Below are 21,861 nucleotides of genomic sequence, written 5' to 3'. Positions count from 1 at the left end.
AAGGACAGTGGCAAGTGTACCGGCACCTCTGCCATCTGCATGTGTCCTCACTAACCACCTCGGACAATTTCCCCTCCATCTTTACCTCGCCAGCCTTCTTTCCCCAGAGTGCCATTTTCTCATATTGTCGGTAGTATGAACTGTGGGGTGCCTGGCCTAATCTGAAGTTTTTATCCCTTCTTGAACATTCTATGAAGCCTTGGAATTCTCTCCAGGTTTCTCATGCATATCCCTTCTGATCTTGAGAGAGTGGGGACCTGCCCCAGCCTCACTTGGTACCCATAATTCACTCCTGGCTTTGAGCCCTTCATCTCATGATCCCACCTTGCTGCCAAACTCATTTAGCTGTTGGTGTGTCTTTTTTTTTTCTTCCTGGCAATCTGGATCCTAAATTCCACTACCACCTCAGCCATTCCTATGGAGCGAGGCTGAGGAAGGGATGAGCTGGAGAGTAAAAAATTGCTTCGAGGCTGGAGAATGGCTGTGCAATTAAGAGCACTGACTGCTCTTCCAAAGGACCTGGGTTCAATTCCCAGCACCCACAGGGTGGCTCCAGTCCTAGAGGATCCAACACCCTCCTTTGTGGGCACTGCACATACAGGGCACACAGTGATATAGGCAGGCAAAACATCCATACACATAAAAGTAAATAAATACCAGAGAGAGAGAGAGAGAGAGACTATCAGTTTAAAAAAAAAAAAAAGAATTCCGCTTCACTTCATGTATTGGGTCCTTCCCACAAGACAAATTTAGTTTCCAAATCCTGATTAGTTTCCTTTGTCATTTTTGTTTTGTTTTGTTTTGTTTGTTTGTTTGTCTAGACTGGTGAAGGGCCATGAAAATGGAGAGTTAGGCACCAGATTTAGCTTTCACCAGGGACTGCAGGTGGATGAACTCTTTGAGAGATCAAGTACCAGAAGGAAACCCATAGCCACACCTTACCAGGAGGCAGAAGCCTGACACACGACAGGGGTTGGAGGAATTCAATCGAATGAATGAATGTGTGCATCCACACATGGAGTCCCCGTCACTTATTCTTTCAGCGAACATTATCTAAGCCTCCAATAGGCTAACATGGACTGCCAAACCTCTCTGGAGAGGGAGAGAGAGTCAGTGTTTTGGGCTTCTGGAACCATATGGTCTCTGTCACCACTACTCAGTTCTGTCCGTGCCATTCGGAAGCAGCCGTAGATGATGCATGAATGAGTGAGCAAGGCCATGTGCCAGCCAAATTTGATTCCATTAGAAAGTACGGCAGTGGGCTGTGCATGCCAACCCCTGGCTAAGGAATCAGGAAGACCTGGATTCACATCTCACGGTATTTTTGAGCTATGGGACAGGGCTAGTGGTACCTCTCAGAACTCAGTCATTGGAGGCCTGAATGAGGAAGTGTGTGTGCAGCCGTGGAGTGTGGGGCACGGTGTGCACATGGACGCAGAGAGCGGCTAGCATCCACAGTTTGTTTCATGTTATCATGGGTTTCCTTGTCTGTGAAAATGGGACAGAAGTGGCAGTTACCTGTGGAGTCATTGGAGGCCTGAATAAGGAAGTGTGTGTGCAGCCGTGGAGTGTGGGGCACAGTGTGCACACGGACGCAGAGAGCGGCTAGCATCCACAGTTTGTTTCATGTTGTCATGGGTCGCCCTCCTGTATGTGTGACTGTGAGGGGAGTGACTGTGTTCTCTGCCCTCGTGTATTTTCCCTAGTACCTGTGAAGTTCCTGGCCTTGTGAAGGACAGAAAGAGATACGCAAAGCTTTAAAAATAAAACAAACAAACAAAAAGCCATAGACCAGCCAGATGGCTCAGTGGGTAAACGTGCTTGCCGAGCCCCTGAGGACCGGAATTCCTGACATCTGCAACCCCAGACTCAGCACTCCTAGGGTGAGATGGGGGAGACGGGGAGTGGCTGGAAGCTTATCCACACAGCACAGCAACAGAAGAGAGACTTGCCTCAAAAACAAGGTGGAACCAGCCATGCGGTTCAGCGGGGAAAGGCACTTGCTCACAAACCCGTGCGTCTGAGTTCAGTCCCTGGCACCACAGAGTAGGAGAGAACCAGCTCTCACAAGCTATCCTCTGACCTCAACACAAACACATCAATAAAAATAAAACCTCTTTTAAAAGTTTTTGTGTGTAGCCAGGTTGTGGTGGTGAGTACCTTTAATCCCAGTAATCAGGAGGCAGAGGCAAGTGATAGCCAGCCTGGTCTACAGAACAAGTTCCAGGACAGCCAATGCTACCCAGAGAAATCTTATCTCAAAAAAATGACAACAACCACCACAAAAATAGTATGTGTATGCCCACAGAGACCAGGAGTGGGCATTGAATCCTCTGGAGCTGGAGTTCCAGTCAGTAATGAGCAGTCTTATAGGAACTGAACTCAGATTCTCTGGAAGAGCAGCAAGTGTTCTTAATCACTGAGCTATCTCTCCAGCCCGTGTGTGTGTGTGTGTGTGTGTGTGTGTGTGTGTGTGTGTGTGTGTGTACATGTACACATATATGTATATATACATACACATATACTCACACATATATATAAATTTATATACATGGGCTGGAGAGATGGCTCAGTGATGTGTGTGTGTGTGTGTGTGTGTGTACACATACAGAGAGAGAGACATTTAAGGGCACTTCTCTCTCCTCTGAGAACTAAATGAATTACCACAGGGTAGAAAAGCCCTGGACCCAGAATCAGAGGCCTGAATTGTGACTGATGGGTGACACCAGACACGTCATGTCACAGCTCTGGATATCTGTCTCCTGAGCTATGAGTGGAGAGAACTCTGTTTCTTAACTCTGGTTCTAAGGAGCAATAGCACCTGGCTGTGCTGAGCAGGCCTGGAGAGCTGATCCCTCATCTGCCAGCACATAGTTGCCATGATGACAGAGCTTCACACAAGATGACCCCCAGAGGCCTTGTATGGTGAGAATACGCCAGAGTCTCTTAGGGGTGGGTCTAGTGATGCTGTGATCATGTGGGGTACAGTGTCAGCACCAAGTCAACCTAAAACTTTCTGTGGCAGAAAATCAAGGGGGGCCTCATGAAGATGTCGGAGGGTCCTTTAGTGAGCTCATTTCTTCCTGCTCTCTAATGGCCCATTTTCTTTAGGGTATAACTTGCCCATTCTTCCCCCGCCCATTTGCCATGGTATTGCTTGACAGTTCTTATAGCCCTTCCCCTTGAGCTCCCTACAGCTGTCATATAATCAGAAGTCAAAGGACTCCCAGCCTCAGAGAGCTACGCACATTCCACCTCACTCTAGACATCTGCCATGGGCCCGTCCGTAGCAATGCCTTGTAAAGCAACAGTCTTCTGCGTGAGGAAGGATGGCAGCTTGCTTACAGTGGGGGTCAGACACTCCAGAGAAGCTACAAGAGCACCTCTGACATGCTTCCCTAGGGGGACGTTCCTCAGTCTGTGACAGAGAATCACCATTCCGATTTGTGGGTGCCGTTTGAAACATCTCCTTCCATCCAGGATAGGCTGTCCCAGGTTTTCAGTCAGAAAGGAGCAGAGCCCCAAAGAAGGAATGAGATGGGAGTTGAGCCCAGGAAGTGAGCAGTGAGTTGGGGGCAAAGGTTGTATCTGCTTCCTGCCAAAACCTGTGGAAGGTAGGAGTTGGAACAGCAAGAGGCAGGGAAGTGCTCGCTCGCGCGCCTCTCCCACACACCGTGTGGCATTTCACTGCGGGAAGCAAAGTGCAGACAAGCTGGATTTGATAGATCCATCTTAATTATTCTCTCGGTATGACGCCAGTTTTTCTCCGCGAATATTAGGGCCAAGTGGGTTTGGTGAAGGAGCAGAAGGGCTCTTACAAACTCCCAGGAGGAAATCCTCCCCTTCCCTTTGGTTTGAGGAAGATACCACATATTGATGTGGTCGCAGGGATACTTTGGCATTTCTTAGGACTCGGCCTCTTATACGCAGGTCATATGAGGAGCTTAGTAAAAGGTGCAGGCGCCCAGTAATGCTGATATTGCTGGTGTGGGGGCTGTACTTGGAGTAGCAAGACCCCAGGAGAGGTTAGGTGGCTCCTTGACTGATTCCCATTCTCTAAGCCCAGGACTCACTCCCTACGTCCTGCATTGTCCATGGCTCTCTTTCTCGTGGGGCATTTTTTTACATGACTAACTGGACATGTAATTCTGACTGACTATAAAACAGAGGAAACCAGTTGTCCAAGGAGGCCCTAAATTCTGCTGGTCGGAATTAGTGGACTGAAGGGACCTAGGCTGTAGTTCCATTACTGCTTGCTTCTCCAGGGAGGCTGTAGTGAGTGCCCAACAAAGTACCATCAACCTTAACTAAAAGTAACAAGCCATCTCAGAACTTCTGTGGGTTGAGGGTCCAGGGGTGATTTAGCTGGGAGCTTCTAGCTTAGGATTAGTCATGGATTGGCTGGGACCTTATTCATCTGAGGGTATTCTGTGACTGTTGGCAGAAAGTGTCCCTTCTCCTCCCCTTGGGCCTTCCTGTAGGTCAGTGTCAGCATCCTCAGGTAGAGTGAATGGTCCAAGAGAAAGAACAGAGTAGCTGTGGTGATGCTGACGAGACATTCATTTCTGTTCTGTTTGTTACTAACAGCAAATCTCTAAGACCTATAAGAATCTACAAGAGGTGAGAATTCAGTGGTTTCTCAGGAAATGAAGAAACTGTGGATGTATTTTTAGGCCACCACAGGTGCCTCCTGGCCACAAAGCCAGTGTGAGAGAGGACCCGCTCAAGGAACTGATGCACCTCGTAGCCTTAGGTCTGCTCTTGTTGGTCAACTTGGGAGAGCATGGTCATCTCCAGCACTCTTGGTAAAGACACTTCCAAATGGGAAGCTATCAGCTCCACCCCGCTGTGACGGGGCCATCCAACTGCTTCAGAAACTGCAGGGCAGCCGCAGACTCAGAGGTCATGAAGTATTAAAGAGCCAGGGTCAGAGGTCCCCAAGTCGTGAATTTGGATCTGCCCTTTACCATTTAGCTGTGTGTCTGTGAGAAAACCACTAAAGGCTCAGATTTATCTGGAAGGTGGAGGTAATAATCGTGCCTGTTTCGAAGTGTTGTGTGAGAATTAAATGAGGTATTAGATGTGAACCATGCAATGTCTGCCCTAGCAGGCAGGCACTCAGTGCAGGGCTCCTGTTCTTGACACCTTGCCTCCACCCCATATACACATTCTGTGTTTGAAAAGATGTTAGCCAGCAGCTCTACTTTTCTGCTCCTACATGAGTGCCACTTTTCACATTTTTTAAATACTTGGGAGCATGTGTATGCACACACACACACACACATGCACACAAGCACACACTCACACACGAGTGCATATGAGTGCAGGTATCTGCAGTATCCAGAAGAGGGTGTCAAGATGTCAGGTACCCTGAAACTAGAGTTCCCAATGGGTAGTGTGAGCCATCCAGCATGGGTGCTGGGAACCAAACTCAGGTCCTCTGCATCAGCAAGCAGCATAGGCTCTCAACCACCAGCCATCTCTCCAGCCCATCTGCTCCCTTTTTATTTGGATTTGACGAGATCTGATTGACTCCTGCCAATCATCTACAGGAGGACATGTGCTAATGCCTAGCCTAGGCTGAACTCTTCCCCTGACCACCACTCCACTCTGAGGCCAAGGCAGGCCCTATTTCCCCATCCCGGATAGCAGTTTTTCCTGATTGTATCAGACTGGCAGAGGCTGGTTCCCTCCAGATCCCAGCACTTTGGTGTTGGGGAGGGGGGAGGTGTTTTTACCAGGGAGTGATATGTCTATGTTGAGCTATATTGGAAACTGACAGGTTGTTTTGATCTGAACTTTAAACAATTAATGGTTCAGAGCAGAGTCCTGAGAGCCTGTGAAGAAATGGAAAATTTCTTGTTCTGTGGTATGAAAAAAAAATGTTTTAATGTAGGGAAAAATGCCCTGACAAAGATTTTGATAGGCTTATATTACATATTTATGTCTTTAAAGCAATCAAAGCGATCTTTTCTAGTGCATTCTCTGTCTCTCTGCAGGTACTTAGTGTTCCTGCAGATCAAAAGGGATCTCTACCATGGCCGCCTCCTCTGTAAAACGTCCGACGCCGCCTTGTTAGCAGCCTATATCCTTCAAGGTAATAACTTTGGACAGGATAAATTTGCTTTTCACGCTAAGTCCTGATTACATTATTCCATTTACCACAGATGACGACTTCTTAGATCGGAACAGCTTCTAACTTGAAGCAAGTTAAAGGATTTTGCCTGGGTTGTCTGGAGCCAAAAAGCTCAGAGCCCTGCTGCACCCAGGGTCTCACTGATAGCCCCCTTGAGTCGTTTCGACCTTCAGAGACTTGTCCTGTACCTTGCATGCTAATGTTTCTGTGCTGCTGAAGATTAATCAGAACCACTTGTTTCCACCCTCTCTTGCAAATCGCCATGGTATGAGGCATGATGGGATTCTGGTATCTATTTTGAAGGCCTCTCAACTGAGAGTGCTCAATGTTGCAAGTATTCTCTATGAGAAGCCATTTCCTGGTGCTGATGAGGAAGAGCTGAGCCTCTGCTAATTCTCAGGCTGGCTGTGGGGACCGGTCATGAAATGTGGGGACCTGCCATGCCCTTCCCTCATGAAATGCCGAGGACACTCAAGTGTCACTCCTCGGAATTGTCTTAGTCCTCCAGCCTAAAACTGTCATTAACGACAGGATCATTTGGACCTAAAACCATGAAGTTTCCATTAAAAACATGAACCCGTGATTGTGAATCAGGGGACTCTCAGGGGAGTTCTAAGGAGAATCTGCAAAGAGCTCTCTGGCAGGAGAAATAACAGACCTGTGGAAAGAAGGGGAAACTGAGCCCACTGGGGCTCCGGCTCTGAGAATACCATTTCAGTCCCAGCCAGTGGGAAGTGTAGCGGATGCCTGTGCATCCTGAGGCACTCAGAGAGTCCCCGTTTCCTTTTTAAAGAGGAAGCCTGGCCTACTCAGGTTTCACTGTGAACTCTAGCCTTTTCCTCAGGTCCACCCTGATCATTATATCAAATTATTTTTTTCAAAAAGTATTTGGTACCCAACATCAATATTTTCCCCTTTGAAGCTTTTCAAATAAAATCAAAGTAAATGACCTCAAGGTTCAAAGTCACTCATACTTCAAGGAACGAGATCTCTTGTTAAACAACAGATATTTCCACCGAATTTGGAGTTTGGTTAGGTTTTTGTTTGTTTTACTTTCTGTTTTGTTTTGCTTTAGACATATGGTTTCACTGTGTTGTCCAAGCTGGTCTTGAACTCTTGGGCTCGGGTGAGCCTTCTACCTCAGACTCCCCAGTATTTGAGGCTGCAGACAGACATCTACCACTACCACACTCAGCCCCAATAACGTGGAGGGACCCATAATTGGCAGTGGAACACACAAGCCCAGAGCACCATGTCCGGCTGTGACAGGGGTCTTGTTTTCCTCCCAGTATTCAGTCTGCCTCAGCTGAAGAGCATGTATCTCTCCAAGGGAAGGAAGGGGAAAGGCAGCAAGCTGCCAGAAGCTCCTCTTTGCTCTTCTGGGCTACCCTTGGGGTGGGGCACCGTGTGGAGAAAGCTGGCTTCTGGCTGGGAGAGCACTGAGGAAAGACAGTGCTCATGAGAACTCCCAGAGACCCGCGGCCTTAGAGATGAACGTTGTAGGCATGGCACGAGCCACACACAGCATTGGGAAGTCGTCAGCCTTAGAATCTGGTGTCCCTGCACTTGGTCACTGGGTTATAGCCACGTAGCAGCAGGCCTACCTGGTAAGCCCACCATGAGCACTGAATGTATTCATCTGATTCCATGTGTGAGGGCAAAGTCCTGAGCTGTCCCTGCTAAAATCTTGGGGATGGGATTTAGGGTGGAACGTAAGAGGTCCTGTCTTCCCGATCAAGCTCACTATTTGCTGCTACCATGTAGAGCATGGCTCCATAACAGGATTCTGCTCTTTTATTGCAAATTGACTTGTGGCCTCAGAGCACAGGGCCAGCCCTACTATCTCTGTTTGACTTGAAAGTTAACCCATTGTGGGCAGCAGAGAAAGAAAGCACACACACCCTTCCTGTGAGCCTGCCTTCTTCCAGCCAAGGGCCAAGCTCAGTGTCTGCCTTGTGCCTTGGCCTCCAAGCCATGTGGTAATCTTGTTTTTTCTTTGTTTCCTACCCTTGAAAAGCGGAGATTGGGGATTATGACCCAGGAAAGCACCCTGAAGGCTACAGCTCCAAGTTCCAATTTTTCCCGAAACATTCAGAGAAACTGGAAAAGAAAATTGCCGAGATTCACAAGACTGAACTCAGGTATGTGACACTCACCTAGGGCCCTGGCCACTGAGCACACACAGCTCCTGGCTGAATCCTCTGCTCTCAGAGACTACTTGTTCACACAGAGGGATGCTCCCAGCACTGGAGACCCTGGGATGTCCCATTTGCAGGGATCCACAGACAGCACAGCCCCCTCCCAGGGAGGCTAAACTCCTCACCAAGAGCAGCCAGTCTACAGCTGTAGCATTCTGAACGAGCTCTGTCTTGTCTGACCTCAGAAGCTAAACAGCTGAGCTGGATGGGAGATAAACTAACTGCACAGGGCACAGGTGACTTACGTCTAGTGCTATGGTTTAGAGACCGTAGCCTCAACATTTGGTGAGACACCTGCACTGGGATGGTGTAGCTGATAACCACAGAGCCCCTTCATTCCTCAGCTTGGTTTAGCCTACCCAGATTATGCAGAACCATAAACGGCATTGATGCAGCCTTCCACCCACGTTAAATAGAGCAATGGTAGAGCGGGCTCTACTTCATGTCTCATGCTAGAACACAGGTTTCCCAGACGGATAAACTACCCAAAACAAAGGTATGTGTGCTAGAATGCTATAAACTAACAAGAAACTGGGTCACTGTTTTAATATGTGACAATTTCATTTAACTTTTAGGACTTTGGATTTATTAAGAAAATTAAGCAATAATCCAAAAAAATATATTAACCAATATAGGAAAGATAGATTAAGTTTAAACTACATTTAAAATGAAGAAATTTATTTTTATTTTCATTTATTTCGAGTATATTAGTTAGACAAAACCATGGGTTTCTTTGTGGGTTTTGTTCATTTTTAGGACACTTTAAGCAAAGAGAGGAAAGCCACAAATTGTAGTCACAACATGAATCATTCATGGAAGAGTAGTACGGGAGGTGAAAAACCAAACAAATTCTATGTGTCTATAAGAGAGTCGGAAATTGGGCAGTGGATAAGAATGGGAATCTATTCATTACAAATATTTAATCTGTGCTAAGGGCTGTGCATTTCCTGCTCCCAGGAAGGACTGTGCTGGAGTGGGAGCCGAGTGCTTCTAATAATACTGAACAGAAACCACACCTACCACACCGTGACCTTGCCCCCAAAACCTTCATCTTCACACAAAGCATAACCCAAACATAACCCAAAGCCTCCTCAGCATTTGCAAACAGACTGTCAGAGTCTTGTGTGCCCAGACAGGCTCCTATCAGAGCTGCTATCTTGGGTTTTTCCAATCTTCTGGATGCAGAGCCCAGTGGTTGGCCCTGTCACTGCTAGGGAAATGGTGACCCCTTGTGGTTACACATGGGGATGACAGATCTGCTGTGAGCTCCCATTCAGAGCTCAAGGATTTATGCTGGCTGCCCAGAGGGTAAGATGTCAGAGTAGTGGGGACATTTCTCCTTCTTGGACATTAGTTCAAGGCGAGGATTCCTCAAGAAATGATGGCTTCTGAGAAGACCCTGGAGATCTGAGCAAACTCCCAAGGTTAATGGATTTCAAGGGGCGGATTCCTTCAGACCTGGAATGAAGATGTTCCTGGAAGGCATTTTCTAAACACCTCCTCGCGTGTCTGGGGTTTGCTGGTAGTTGTGGGACCTTCTCCACCCTGATACCTACAGACATGGGCTCTGCCTTGCTTTCAGAGTGTAAACATGCCTGAGTTTCCTTCCTCTCTGCGACTTTGACAGCTCCTTTGGGCTCGGGCTGTGGACTTGTTTCTTGATCTACTTTCCAGAAGTAGCACAGAGGCTGGCACGTTACAGGGCAAGGGACAGCGGCCTCTTCAGGGGGACACCCGAGGGAATCTGGCCTGCTTCTCGCTTGGGTGGGCTTACTTCCTGCTCTGCCATCTGACTCTGGGCAAATGATAAATTTAGTAATGAGCAGCCTTTGTTCCTGCCTGCCAGCCATCAGAGCTGATGACTTCACAAGCTGCCCTCCTCACCTCACACTCAGTCTGCTTTTCCAGGACTCTGCATGTAGAAGAGCCCGGAGCCAAAGCCACCACTGACTCCAGGGTGGTTTCATCTACACGTTCCAGGCAGGGAGAGAGCCGTGTCCAGGCCTCTTCAGATGGCTAGAGTGGCTTGTTTCTGTTCACAGTATCACCCTGTGCATGGAGAGCTAGCTGTACCATGTGGAAGCCCGGCAGCATCTCCTACCACAGTCTCAACCTTGGAGTCATGCCCCCTGTGGGGTCAAACAACCCTTTCACGAAGGTCACATAATAGATATTTACGTTACAATTCATAACAGTAGCAAAATTACAGTGAAGAAGTAGCAATGAAAATAATGTTATGGTTGGGGGTCACCACAACGCGAGGAACTGTATTAAAGGGTCGCAGGGTGAGGAAGGCTGAGAACCACTGCTCTACCGCTTCTCCTAGCCCTCTGTTCCTTTTGGCCAAGAGAAAGGGTTGAGTGGTACTGTCAGGGTACACAGATCCCTTTGTAGTCAGCCCATGTCAGCTCACAGACAAGAAAGCTGTGGCCAGTAACCAGCCTACAGACATATTTTCCCTGGCTCCATAGTACTGCATGGTGTGAAAAACCACAAAATCGTTGTCTCTGACTTGTTCAAAACCACAACCTCAGCTGGGCGCAGTGACACACGCCTTTAATTCCAGCACTTGGGAGACAGATCTCTGTGAGCTTGAGGCCAGCCAGGGACATTGTAAGACCCTGTCTCAAAAAAGATTGTTTTTCATAACATCTGGCCAATGAGATGGCCCAGCACTTGCCAAGCCTGCAGTGCTGAGTTCTGTCCCCAAAGCCCACATGGGGAGGGAGAGAACCAGTTCTGGCAAGTCATCCTCTGAGCTCACACACACCATGAGAGGAGAAACTGAACTCATAGCAGCTAGCACAGCTTGGCCTGTGTTTTCTTACAGCTTGGCCTGTGTTTTCTTTTGGGGTTTTGGTGATGATGGTTGCTTGCTTATTTGTTTTGATTTGGTTTTGGCTTTTGGTTTTTTGAGGCAGGATCTCATGTAGTCCAGACTAGCCTTCAAATTTGCTATGCACTTATTAAGGCTGGCCTTAAACTCCTGACCACTCTGCCTTCCTCTACCTCCCAGGTGCTGAGGTGCCAGATGCCCCACACTACCATGTCTGGCTTTGTATGTATGCCAGGAAGACTGTCATCTCAGAGCCGTCTCCATTGCCCCCTGCTCTTTGCTCGGAGCCACCCGACTCATTACGTAGCCTGTTTTACTTTGAGCTTTGTTGTTTTTATTTCTGCCTATGGATGTCTTCCTGCATGTATGTCTGTGCACCATGTGTGTGCAGGACACTCCTGAGGCCAGAAGAAGGCATTAGATCCCCTGGGACTGGAGATACCGAAGGTTGTGAGCCGCCGTGTGGGTGCTGGCGATCAAACCCAGGTCCTCTGGAAGAGCAAGCAGTGTTCTTACCTGCTGAGTTGTCTCTCCAGCCCGCACTCTGAGTTTCAACCTTAGACTTGAGTCTCTAAAGCTGGTTCTACAACCAAACAGAACACTGTGGGAAATGGAAGCGTGTGGCCTACTCTGATCACATCTTTTTTTTTTTTAGTGCCTCTTCCCCATGGGGGTAGTAAAGCCTCCCCCACCTAGGCTAAGGCTCACCGAGACGGCAAAGCCTCCTCAGGGTCCAAGTGACAGTGTTGACAGTCTGCACAGAAAATGTCTGCTGTAGCTTTCTCCCCCCACCCCCCACCCCCGACATCAACAGCCTGAGGGTGACCCTCCTACAGAGGTTGCTCCTAGCAAGATAGGCTAAACCTGAGTCCTCGATTCAGCTGGCTGGAATAACGCCACGTGAGCGTTTAACTGTATATAATAAACACGCTGGCTTCCAGGGTGCTGCAACTGCTCTCCATCAGAGAGCCGGCTCTGCCCAGTTCACCACTCCTTAACAGGGGGTTCACACCTGGGGAGCCTGTGGGACAGGAGCCCTGAGACCATCTCCTTTTCATTCCAGTGGTCAAACACCAGCAACATCAGAGCTGAATTTCTTAAGAAAGGCACAGACACTAGAGACCTACGGAGTGGACCCTCACCCATGTAAGGTAAGACACCCCCATGAGGGACTTCACTGGCTGTGCCTCCCCTATCGAGGCATGGGACACTTGTACCCACAAGCTCTTCAGCATACAGGAGTGCCACTACCATGCCATGTTGGAACCTCTGGATTCGACACGGCCACATCACTGTCAGAGGATCCCAGGCAAAGGCAATCTAACTAACAAATCCAAACCCAGTGCTCTGCCTTGGCAGCTGTGGGTAATTTGGTGGAAATGAATTGAGGGGACATGTGGAGAGCTCCCCACAGGGAACAGTCAGCAATCGCTCAGCAACTGTCCACCCTCTCCTGACCCATAATCTAGGTCCTTTCCAAGAGTGGGTTTTATTGACTATCGTGGTACGAGTCACCACATGGGACAAAGGAATCACATTTGGTTCCATTATGAACCTGCCAGGGTGAAGCAGGAAGGCACCGGGGACACTGTGCCTGGGAATCCTCTGTAATTACTCACATGCTCCTGGCATTTCAGAGATGAGTCTGGTGAGCCCACCCCTGTGAGCAGTGAGACCCACAGCGTTTCCTGACTCTGGCCACTTCCTCCCACTCCAGCTCATGTCCCTGTTGCTTTGACATGCTGGTCACTGGCTCTGTTGTACCTCATTTATGTACCATTTCCATTACTGGAGAGGCTGCAGGACAAGACAACATCTTCCTCCTCCTGGGTGAAGGGACACTATAACCAAAGAATTGATGTGTTCCTTTCCTGGGGCTACTGTAACAATGTTCCGAGCAGGGTGGCTTAAACCATGCAGACATGTTGCCTCTGTGCTGGAGGCTGGAAGTATGACTCCATGGTGCTTGCTGATGGGGTTGGTTCCTTCTGAGGGCCCTAAGAGAAGGATCTGTTCCAGCCCATGGCTATCCTCCTGCATCTTGGGTCTTCCCATCATCTCCCCTCTGCTGTGTCCACATCTAAATATGACTCCCCCACCAGTTAAACTGGAGTTGGGCTCAATCTCACAGCCTTGGCTTAATTTTAATTTCTATAAAGACTCTATCTCCAAAGAAGGTCACATTCCCAGTACTTGGAGCTAGGACTTCAACATCTGAATTTGTAGGGCGAGGACACAATCCAGTGTATAACAAACCATGAAAACCAAGGGGCGCAGGGGCGAAGCCTGGTGAGGCTATTTCATTTTCCCTGTGAAGTAATAAAAATGGGGAAGACATCCTGGAATGCAAACCTTCTCCCCCCACCTAATTCCCTAAGCACTGTATAGCTCACTGGTAGACAGGCCTATGCTCTCAGGGTTAGCAGTCATGGAGCACAGCCACACATTTCTACAGACTTTATAGGTGATAGAAGAATCAGCAAGGCTTCTTACATGTGTCCTGTGGGAAACAAACGTGGTTTAGGTTGGTCATGATGGCGAACACTGGTAGACTATGCTGAAGATTCAGAGGCAGGAGGATCGGAAGTCTGAGACCAGCCTGGGCTACACATTTAGCCAAGCCTATGGCTCGTGACTTTAATCCCAGCACTCAGGAGGAAGAAGCAGGTGGATCTCTGAGTTTGAAGTCAGCCTGGTTTCCATAGTGAGTTCTAGGCCAGTCAGAGCTACACAGTAAGACCCTGTCTGGAAAAAAAAGAAATCGTTTAGCCATCCTGCCAATCAATTAGACACTCTAGCAGGCTGCAAGGGACCTCAGAGGAGAGAAGTGTTTGGGGGCCTCGGGCTGTGCTCCAGTCCTCAACAACTATTGGGGCCTTGCTGGAGTCTGATCCCCACTCTTCACATCTGTGAGTAAGAAAGCAATAGGTAGCCGGGCGGTGGTGGCACACACCTTTAATCCCAGCACTCGGGAGGCAGAGCCAGGTGGATCTCTGTGAGTTCGAGGCCAGCCTGGTCTACAGAATGAGATCCTGGACAGGCACCAAAATAACACAGAGAAACCTTGTCTCAAAAAAAACCAAAGAAAGAAAGAAAGGGAGGGGAGGGAGGGGAGGGAGGGAGGAAGCAAGCAAGCAAGCAAGCAAGCAATAGGTGTGCAGGAGCTTGTCCCTGAGCTGGTAAGTCATTCTAAGACACGGGAAAAAATTTTTTAAAAAAAGCTGTGGCAGAAGTGAAGCCTTCCGTGTGCACGCACACACACTCACACACAGCCCTGAAGTTCAAACACACATACACAAACACACAGAGAAAGAGATACCTAAAGACAGGTGTGGTCATTAGAAGGTGCCCGATCACCTCAGTGTTAAGCGTCCAGTCCCCTTGAGTCCTCACTTAAGTGTGGTTAAGGTACGCTCCACAGCACACAGAGGTAGGCAAGCCCTGCTCCTGAACATGACGGCTGAGCTAAGATGGGTAGGATTTTTGCTACCTCCCACAGAAGCCATGGTCTGGCAGCCATGGACAGTGACAGCCAGACTGGGGTCCAGCCTAACTCCATGTGTATTCTAGGACCATGGACTCCTGATGCAGCCTTGACTTTGACAACTGTGTCCATCATGGACACCTGTTGGTGGAACAGGCTGCAAGAAGGAACCAGTCTCTGGTCTCTGTGTGGCCCAATCCCACGTGTCATAGCTTCTGAACCCCTAGAACTGAGGTGGGGGATGAGCACAGCCCACTTCCCATTCAGAGCTGGTCCTTTCATGTTGCTTTCATTGACTTCAGCCAGTCTTGGGGTGGGTGCTAGTCTCCCTGTTTTATAGACTTTAAAAAAAAAGCAGATTGGAAGCAGTTAAGAGCACTCTTCCAGAGGACCAGGGTTCAATTCCCAGCACCTACATGGTAGATAATAACTGTCTGTAACTTCAAGATCTAACACCCTCACACAGACATACATGCAGGCAAAACACCAATGCAAATAAAGTAAAAATAAAGTATTAAAAAAGAAGAAGCAGCAGAAGCAGCAGCAGCAGCAGCAGCAGCAGCAGCCGGGCGGTGGTGGCGCACTCCTTTAATCCCAGCACTCAGGAGGCAGAGCCAGGCAGATCTCTGTGAGTTCGAGGCCAGCCTGGTCTACCGAGTGAGATCCAGGAAAGGCGCAAAGCTACACAGAAAAACCCTGTCTCGAAAAGAAAGAGAGAGGAGAGAGAAGAAAAGAAAAGAAAAGAAAGAAAGTTGATGAAGCCAGGCAGTGGTGTCATGCACCTTTAATCCCAGCACTCGGGAGGCAGAGGCAGGTAGATCTCTGTGAGTTCAAGGCCAGCCTGGTCAACAAAGCAAGTTCCAGGATAGCCAGAGCTGTAACACATAGAAACCTTGTCTTGAAAAAACAAAACAGAAAGTTGATGTACTAGAAAGCCAAAGTTCACAAGGCCCTGAGAGGCAGAGCCAAAATTTGAACCCAGATCATTTCTGTTGTTGTTTATACATTTAGGAGCAATGCCTTCAAGACTTACTCTGGGGAAAGGGGAAGAGCAGCTACCTCACTGGCCTTTTACCCCACATTCTCAGACCTGGGCCTCCGGGCTCATCTGGGTCATGTCAGGGCCCCGCTGCAGACACCCAGCTGCAGACTCCACACGTGACCCTCAGATCCTTTTATTAGGCCCTGGCCATGTGTCCTCTGTCCTCCGAGGCAAAGATCAATTCAGGAGTCTTCACTCTTATCATTAAGTAGCCTCACTTGAGTGATGTGCTACCAAGCACTCCTCTTAATGTTGCTACAAGGAGAGCTGGAATAAGCTGGCACACTCGGTGTAATAAATACTGATGATTTCTATTAACAGGGAGGCAATTACTGGGCCCAGGGAATCTGGGGCATGCAGCCCCAGGGAGGACAGAAGAGGAATCGTTTGGATAATTAAATGAGAGCGGAATGCTCCGCCTGGGCTCTGTTCTCCTGCACTGATTAGGAAGCTCACACTGGTCCTGTGCATGCTGACGATTTCTTTCTACTGGAGTGTCCTTGGCTGGTCCTAGGACCAGAAGGAAGAACTCCTATAGACCCTGGCTGGGAAGCCAGAGCACCCAAGCCTCAAACTTGCATGAGGCAATCCTCAACTGTCACACACACACACACACACACACACACACACACACACACACACACACCTAGGTCCTGGCAGGAGCCCCAGAAGCCCAACAACACTACAGCTGCTTTAAGAGAGCAGGGTCTGTTGTGGTGTCTGTTCCCTGACTCCTCTCCAAACTCAGGAGTTACCATCTTGTTCCCTTCAAACTAGCCACGAGGCTGGTTGTTTGCCCTGGGTCTTTGGGTTCTGATGGGGCTGCCCGGTAAGGCTTTGTGGGGAGGGGCAGCTCCATCATGGATGTCCAGCCTTTTTCTCCTGAGGCCTGGTGGTACCACTTCCTGAGAGCCTGCATGTGTCAGGTACTCAGCTCGATTATCTGCTAATCTTCACCATGTTGTTGCCCAGAGCCTACCTCACGCTCCCATTAATGCGAAAACAGCAAGCCTTTGAGTGCAGATTTTAAAACGAGTAAGAGGGACCAGGAGGTTCTTACTACTGTGTCGGAAGTTCCGGGTGAGGATGCCACTAAGACCGGAAGTCAGTGTTGTCTGGTCCCGAGGCCATGCTTCTACAGTCCTAGTCTACAGTCTTCCTTCTACAGCGATGAACTTAATTTAAGAGCTGAGCATGACTCACCACCAGTTCCCATACAGAGAAGACACAGGCCTAAATGATTTCTGAAATAATCATATAAAAATGAACGTAAACCCAGGCATGGGTGATGATGCCTATAGTCCCCAGCTACTCTGGGGCCTGAAGCAGGATGATGGCAAGTTTGGGGGTGATTTGTTCAACAGAACAAGACAGCTTCTCAAAAAAATTAAATAAATACAAAGGCAAGCCTGTAATCCCAGCACTCGGCAGCAGAGGTGGAGGAACAGAAGATCAAGGCCACCCTCAGCTACATGTGGATTCAAGACCAGCCTGGACCACAGGAGACTGTCTGGAGAAGAAGAAATGAACAGAAGCTTGTCTCCTCTCCAAGAGCACTGTTGACCGTGCCATAGCACTAAGTCGGATGGTCTAGGAAACAAGTTGGTAGTGTTCTGGGTCTGTGTCACTGTCCCAGTCTCACAAGTGAAGCAGCTGGGGTGTGGAGAAGTCAGTCACAGAGACAAAAGCAGAGCTAGGGATCTAAACCAAGACTAGAGATTTTTTCACAAGGATGAAAACATGTAAACTTTCTTACCTCGCAGCGGCAGAAGAGAACCATGGTTTTCTGCCAGGAGCTAGAGCGGCCGTACAGACGGTAAAGGCATCCGTATCCATTTCCTTTTTCCTCCTAGATCCAGGAAAGGCTCAGTCCTGTGGACCCTGATTCCTGGGGATGCCGGGGACAGGCAGCCTCCTGCTTACAAGGCTGGAAGTTTGTGGAGGAGATAACCAGACGCGCTCATCTTCCTTCCTGTCTCTGCCATGCCAAGTCTTACTTGGCATTCAAACCCTGAGGACAGACAGGCTGTCTTAGTCCCTGGTTCTGTTGCTGTGAAGAAGCACCAGGACCAAGGCGACTCTCACAAGAGAACGCGTTTCACTGGGGTGGCTTACAGTTTCGGAGCTTAGTCCATTGTCGTTGTGATGGGAAGCACAGTGGCCTATCGGCAGACATGAAGCTGGAGAAGCAGCCAAGAGCTCTTCATCCAGATCGGCAGGCAGCAGGAGACAGGTACTGGGCTTGGAACGGGCTTTTTGAAACCCCCAAAGCCCACCCCACCCCACCCCCGTGACACACTTCCAACAAGGCCACACTTCCTATTCCTTTCAAAGAGTGCCACTCCCTGCTGACCAAGCATTCAAATCTATGAGCCTACGGGGGCCGTTCTCATCCAAACACCACAGGCCAATACCAGGACATGTTAGACTGAAGACACTGGAATGTTCCAGAGAAGGGCTTTCTGCCTAGACTTCCATACCAGTGTGGATGGGATTTCTCGCTGTAGTTCCAGGTGCTGGTTACTGAAGCTTGTGTGATAGAGACAAGTAGCCAACGCTGTGGTTGCCCTCAGTTCTGTGGGTGCTGAGTGCTAGGGTCTTGCTGTGGCTCTCCTCTCCCTCTGTGGGTCTGAAAGCCTTGGAGAATTGCCCTCTCTATTCTGGGAGGGAATTGTTCAAGGTTCTATTATTAATTGCTCCTCTCTCTCTCCCTCTCTCTCTCTCCCTCTCTCTCTTTTCTCCTCACCCCCCCTTCCTCTCTCTCTCCCCCCCTCTTTTTTTTTTTTCTTCGAGACAGCGTTTCTCTGTGTAGTCCTATCTGTCCTGGAACTCACTCTGTAGCCCAGGCTGGCCTCAAACTCACAGAGATCCGCCTGCCTCTGCCTCCCGAGTGCTGGGATCAAAGGTGTGCACCCCCACATCTGGGAATTAGTTGCTTCACATCAGGATTTATTCCAAGTTCACCACCTGTGCTGCTTGGTTTTTGACAACTTGAACAAACTTAGATATACCTGGAAAGAAGGAATCTTAATTGAGAAAGATTGGCCTGTAGACAAGTCTGTGGGTGTTGTCTTGATTAGTGATTGATGTGGGAGGGGATGGTACCATTAGAGCTGGGGGATGGTCCCAAGTTGTATAAAAAAGCAAGCTGAGCAAGCCATGGGGAACAAGTCAGTAAGCAGCACTCCTCCGTGGTTTCTGCTTCAGTTCCTGCCTCAAGTTCCTGTAATGAATTCCCTCAGTGATGGAGTATGACCTGAGAGTCGTAAGCTGAAATAAACCATTTCCTCTTCAAGTTGCTTTTAGGCATGGTGTTTTATCACAGTGATATAAATTTTAAATAAAACACTCACTGTTCCAAATCAGCCAGTCCTGTCAGGAGAGGCCATTCCCCACAGCTCCACGCCTGGCCTCACTGGGAGGCCACCTGAGGGTGTCTAGATCATACAGCCTGGCAGGCAGCAGCCACCTCTAACCTTTGCTGTGGCCAGAGGGATGTCATTCACTGGCTCTCACTTCCTGCCCCTTCCTTTCTGCTCACTTCAGGTTCATGACTATCCAGCTCTTCCCGCTCTAAGACTTCCTTTTTGGTCTAGCTTCCCACACCCACTTCCTAACTAGGAAATCTTAACTGTCAGCATCGAGTAAGAGAAAGTCAAATGTTAGGGTTTTGCTTGGAGTTCAGCAGCCTCAGCATCTGTGTTCATATTGACACAGCCATTAGTGTACATTTGGGCCACCTGCTACACAGAACTTCTGAGGTAACAGCCCTGGCTAAAATGTGGAGAAATGAAAAGACTTGGCTACAGTCAGGCAGTGCAGCCAGACCTGACCTACCAGGCCTGTGGTGGGGGCCTTTCTGCCCAATTGCTGATGTACTAGCAAGAGTGGAGGGAGCAGAGCCCCCCACAGCCACCCCCACTCCCACCCCCTCACTGCCTCTTTGTTACAAACTCTCCCTCTCCAGGCCTGACCCTCCCAACCCTCTGGCTGCTCTTCCTTCTAGACCTTTCCCTGTGTCTCAGAAGGCTAGATACCCTTTCTACCTCTGTCTCTTCATGCCTTTGCTCACCCCTATAAACATGTACTTGCCCCCCCCAGCCTGCTGTCCCTGACCCACATCACTGTCTTACACCCTATCTGCTAAACCTGCCTGTAGCCAGTTGTACACCGTGCAAACACCACGAGGTCTCTACTCTTGCATCTCTTGTCCTTGGGTCCACCCTGCACGGGGACAGAAAGCTTCCCAATGCCCACCCTCTATCTGAGATTAGCCACCTCCCTCGGGCATTCTCCCCACAAATGCCACTTGCCTTGAACCCATTTATGCCAAGTTAGCCAAATTAGACCTGCTGCCTCCTGGCAGGAACCGTGCTTGGGTGCCATGCCTGGTACTCATGAATCCCCTCCAAGCACTGCTGACAGGCAGGAGGAAGCCCAGCCATGTGACTGCAGAAGGAACAAGGCCTGTGTCTCTTTAAAAGCTGTTCGCTCTGCCCGCGGGTTACATGACACTGTGCTTACAGCCAAGTGTTTGGATCTCCCCAGTCCTGAGGAAAGGTTAGTGATAACATTAGTCCAAAAGGATTGGAAAACAGTTTATACCCGGGCCCAGATGCCCACACCTGCAAACTTGACTCCACAAGGCAGCTTTAGGGCAAATGCATTTTTCCCTGAGGCCAGGCTCACTGGCCCTGCAGAGGACCCATTGCCTCAGAGGCTAGTCAGACTAAGTATCTCTGCCAGGGTGGCAAGCTCACGAGGTGAGAAAAACCAGAACTCCCCCAACACCTGATGGCCAAGTTTGCTAGCCATCTCCATCCTCACTTGTGTATCCTGAAAGCAGATCCTCACCCAATGTCTTGGTCCAGAGGAAGCTGGGGTGTCCATTAGTCAGCCACTTCCCCCCAGAACTCCTCCACTCGAGGGCTCCAGCCCCAGGCTTTCTGATACCTCTTCAAGTCACTCGGTAACGAAATCCCAAGCCTGGTGCTGACAGACTGGTGGCCTGAGGTTCCACTCAGCCAATTGCTGCTTCTCAATGTCTTCAGCTAAACTTACCGGAGGTATGAACCCCTGGTATTACAGGTACCACCACAATGATAACCTGCCTCTATGGGCAGAGTTTTGTTTTGTTTTCTTTTGGTGGTACTCGGGATTGGGCCTAGAGCTTTGCACATCCTAGGCAAGTAGTCTACCACTGAATCACATCCCAACCCTTTTTTTTAATTAAGTTACCCAGACTGGCCTTGAATTTAACTCTGTAGCCTAGGCAGATGTTTAATTTAGAATCTTCCTTGCCTTAACCTTGGGAGTAGCTAGGATTACAGGCCCGATTAGTAACAGTTCACACACATATACACACACACACATACACACACACACACACACACACACACACACACACACACTTCACCCATTATAAAACTCACTCTTTTAAGTGTGCAGTCCAGTAGTTTTTAGTATATTCAGCCACAACCACCATCTAATTTTGGAATATTTTTATGACCTCCTTCCCCTGCCCAAAGGAAACTTCATATCCACTATTAGTCATGGCCTCACTTCCTCGCCCTCCAGTCCTTGGCAACCAACACACTTTCTGTGTCTGTGGATTTACCTGTTGCAAACATTATGTATAAATAGAACCAATCAACATGGTTTTTTGTAACTGGCTTCTTCTACTTGACATGGTGTTTGAAGTTCAGTTGTATTGTGTATATGAGTAACTCCTTCCTCTTTACTGCTAAATAATACCACCATCTACCACTTACTTTTTTGCCTATCAATTGATGACCATTTTACTCTTCAAGCTGGATTGGATTGCTCACATTGTTGGGCTACTATAAGTATTTATACTATTAACATTCATATACCTGTAGACATGTTCCAGTTATCTTGGTCATATAACCTAAAAGGGGAATGATTGGGTTATGTGGTAACTCTCTATTTAACTGTTTGGAAAAACTTCCCAACTATTTCCCAAAGTGACTATACCATTTTGAAATCCCACCAGCTGTTGAGTGTAGAAAGTTACTCCAGTTTTAAACTCAATAGGTAACTCTCATTCCTGTTATTAAGTGAAATATTAGGACACTAGGACACAAGCCTTTCTTTGCCAGATTTATAGAAAAGACTGTATCTGTGTAACCCCACCCCACCCCTGCT

The 21,861-nt window shown here is 48.7% G+C and overlaps 1 protein-coding gene across 3 annotated transcripts in view; it reads left to right on the top strand.

The window, feature by feature from the left end:
* The window catches only part of Frmd5 (FERM domain containing 5), a 276,390-nt gene that overhangs the window by 236,296 nt on the left and 18,233 nt on the right, over positions 1–21,861 (top strand). For all 3 annotated transcript variants that reach the window (XM_036183550.1, XM_036183549.1, XM_036183548.1), the window contains exons 5-7: positions 6,000–6,097; positions 8,154–8,277; positions 12,234–12,321. In XM_036183550.1, the coding sequence (XP_036039443.1) occupies positions 6,000–6,097; positions 8,154–8,277; positions 12,234–12,321 (310 nt within the window). The remainder of the gene's footprint in view (positions 1–5,999; positions 6,098–8,153; positions 8,278–12,233; positions 12,322–21,861) is intronic.

The sequence above is a fragment of the Onychomys torridus genome, chromosome 4 (genome assembly GCF_903995425.1).
Source record: "Onychomys torridus chromosome 4, mOncTor1.1, whole genome shotgun sequence".
Lineage (NCBI taxonomy): Eukaryota > Metazoa > Chordata > Mammalia > Rodentia > Cricetidae > Onychomys > Onychomys torridus.
Note: the sequence above shows the minus strand (reverse complement) of the source record. Positions and strands in the feature narration are given on the sequence as shown.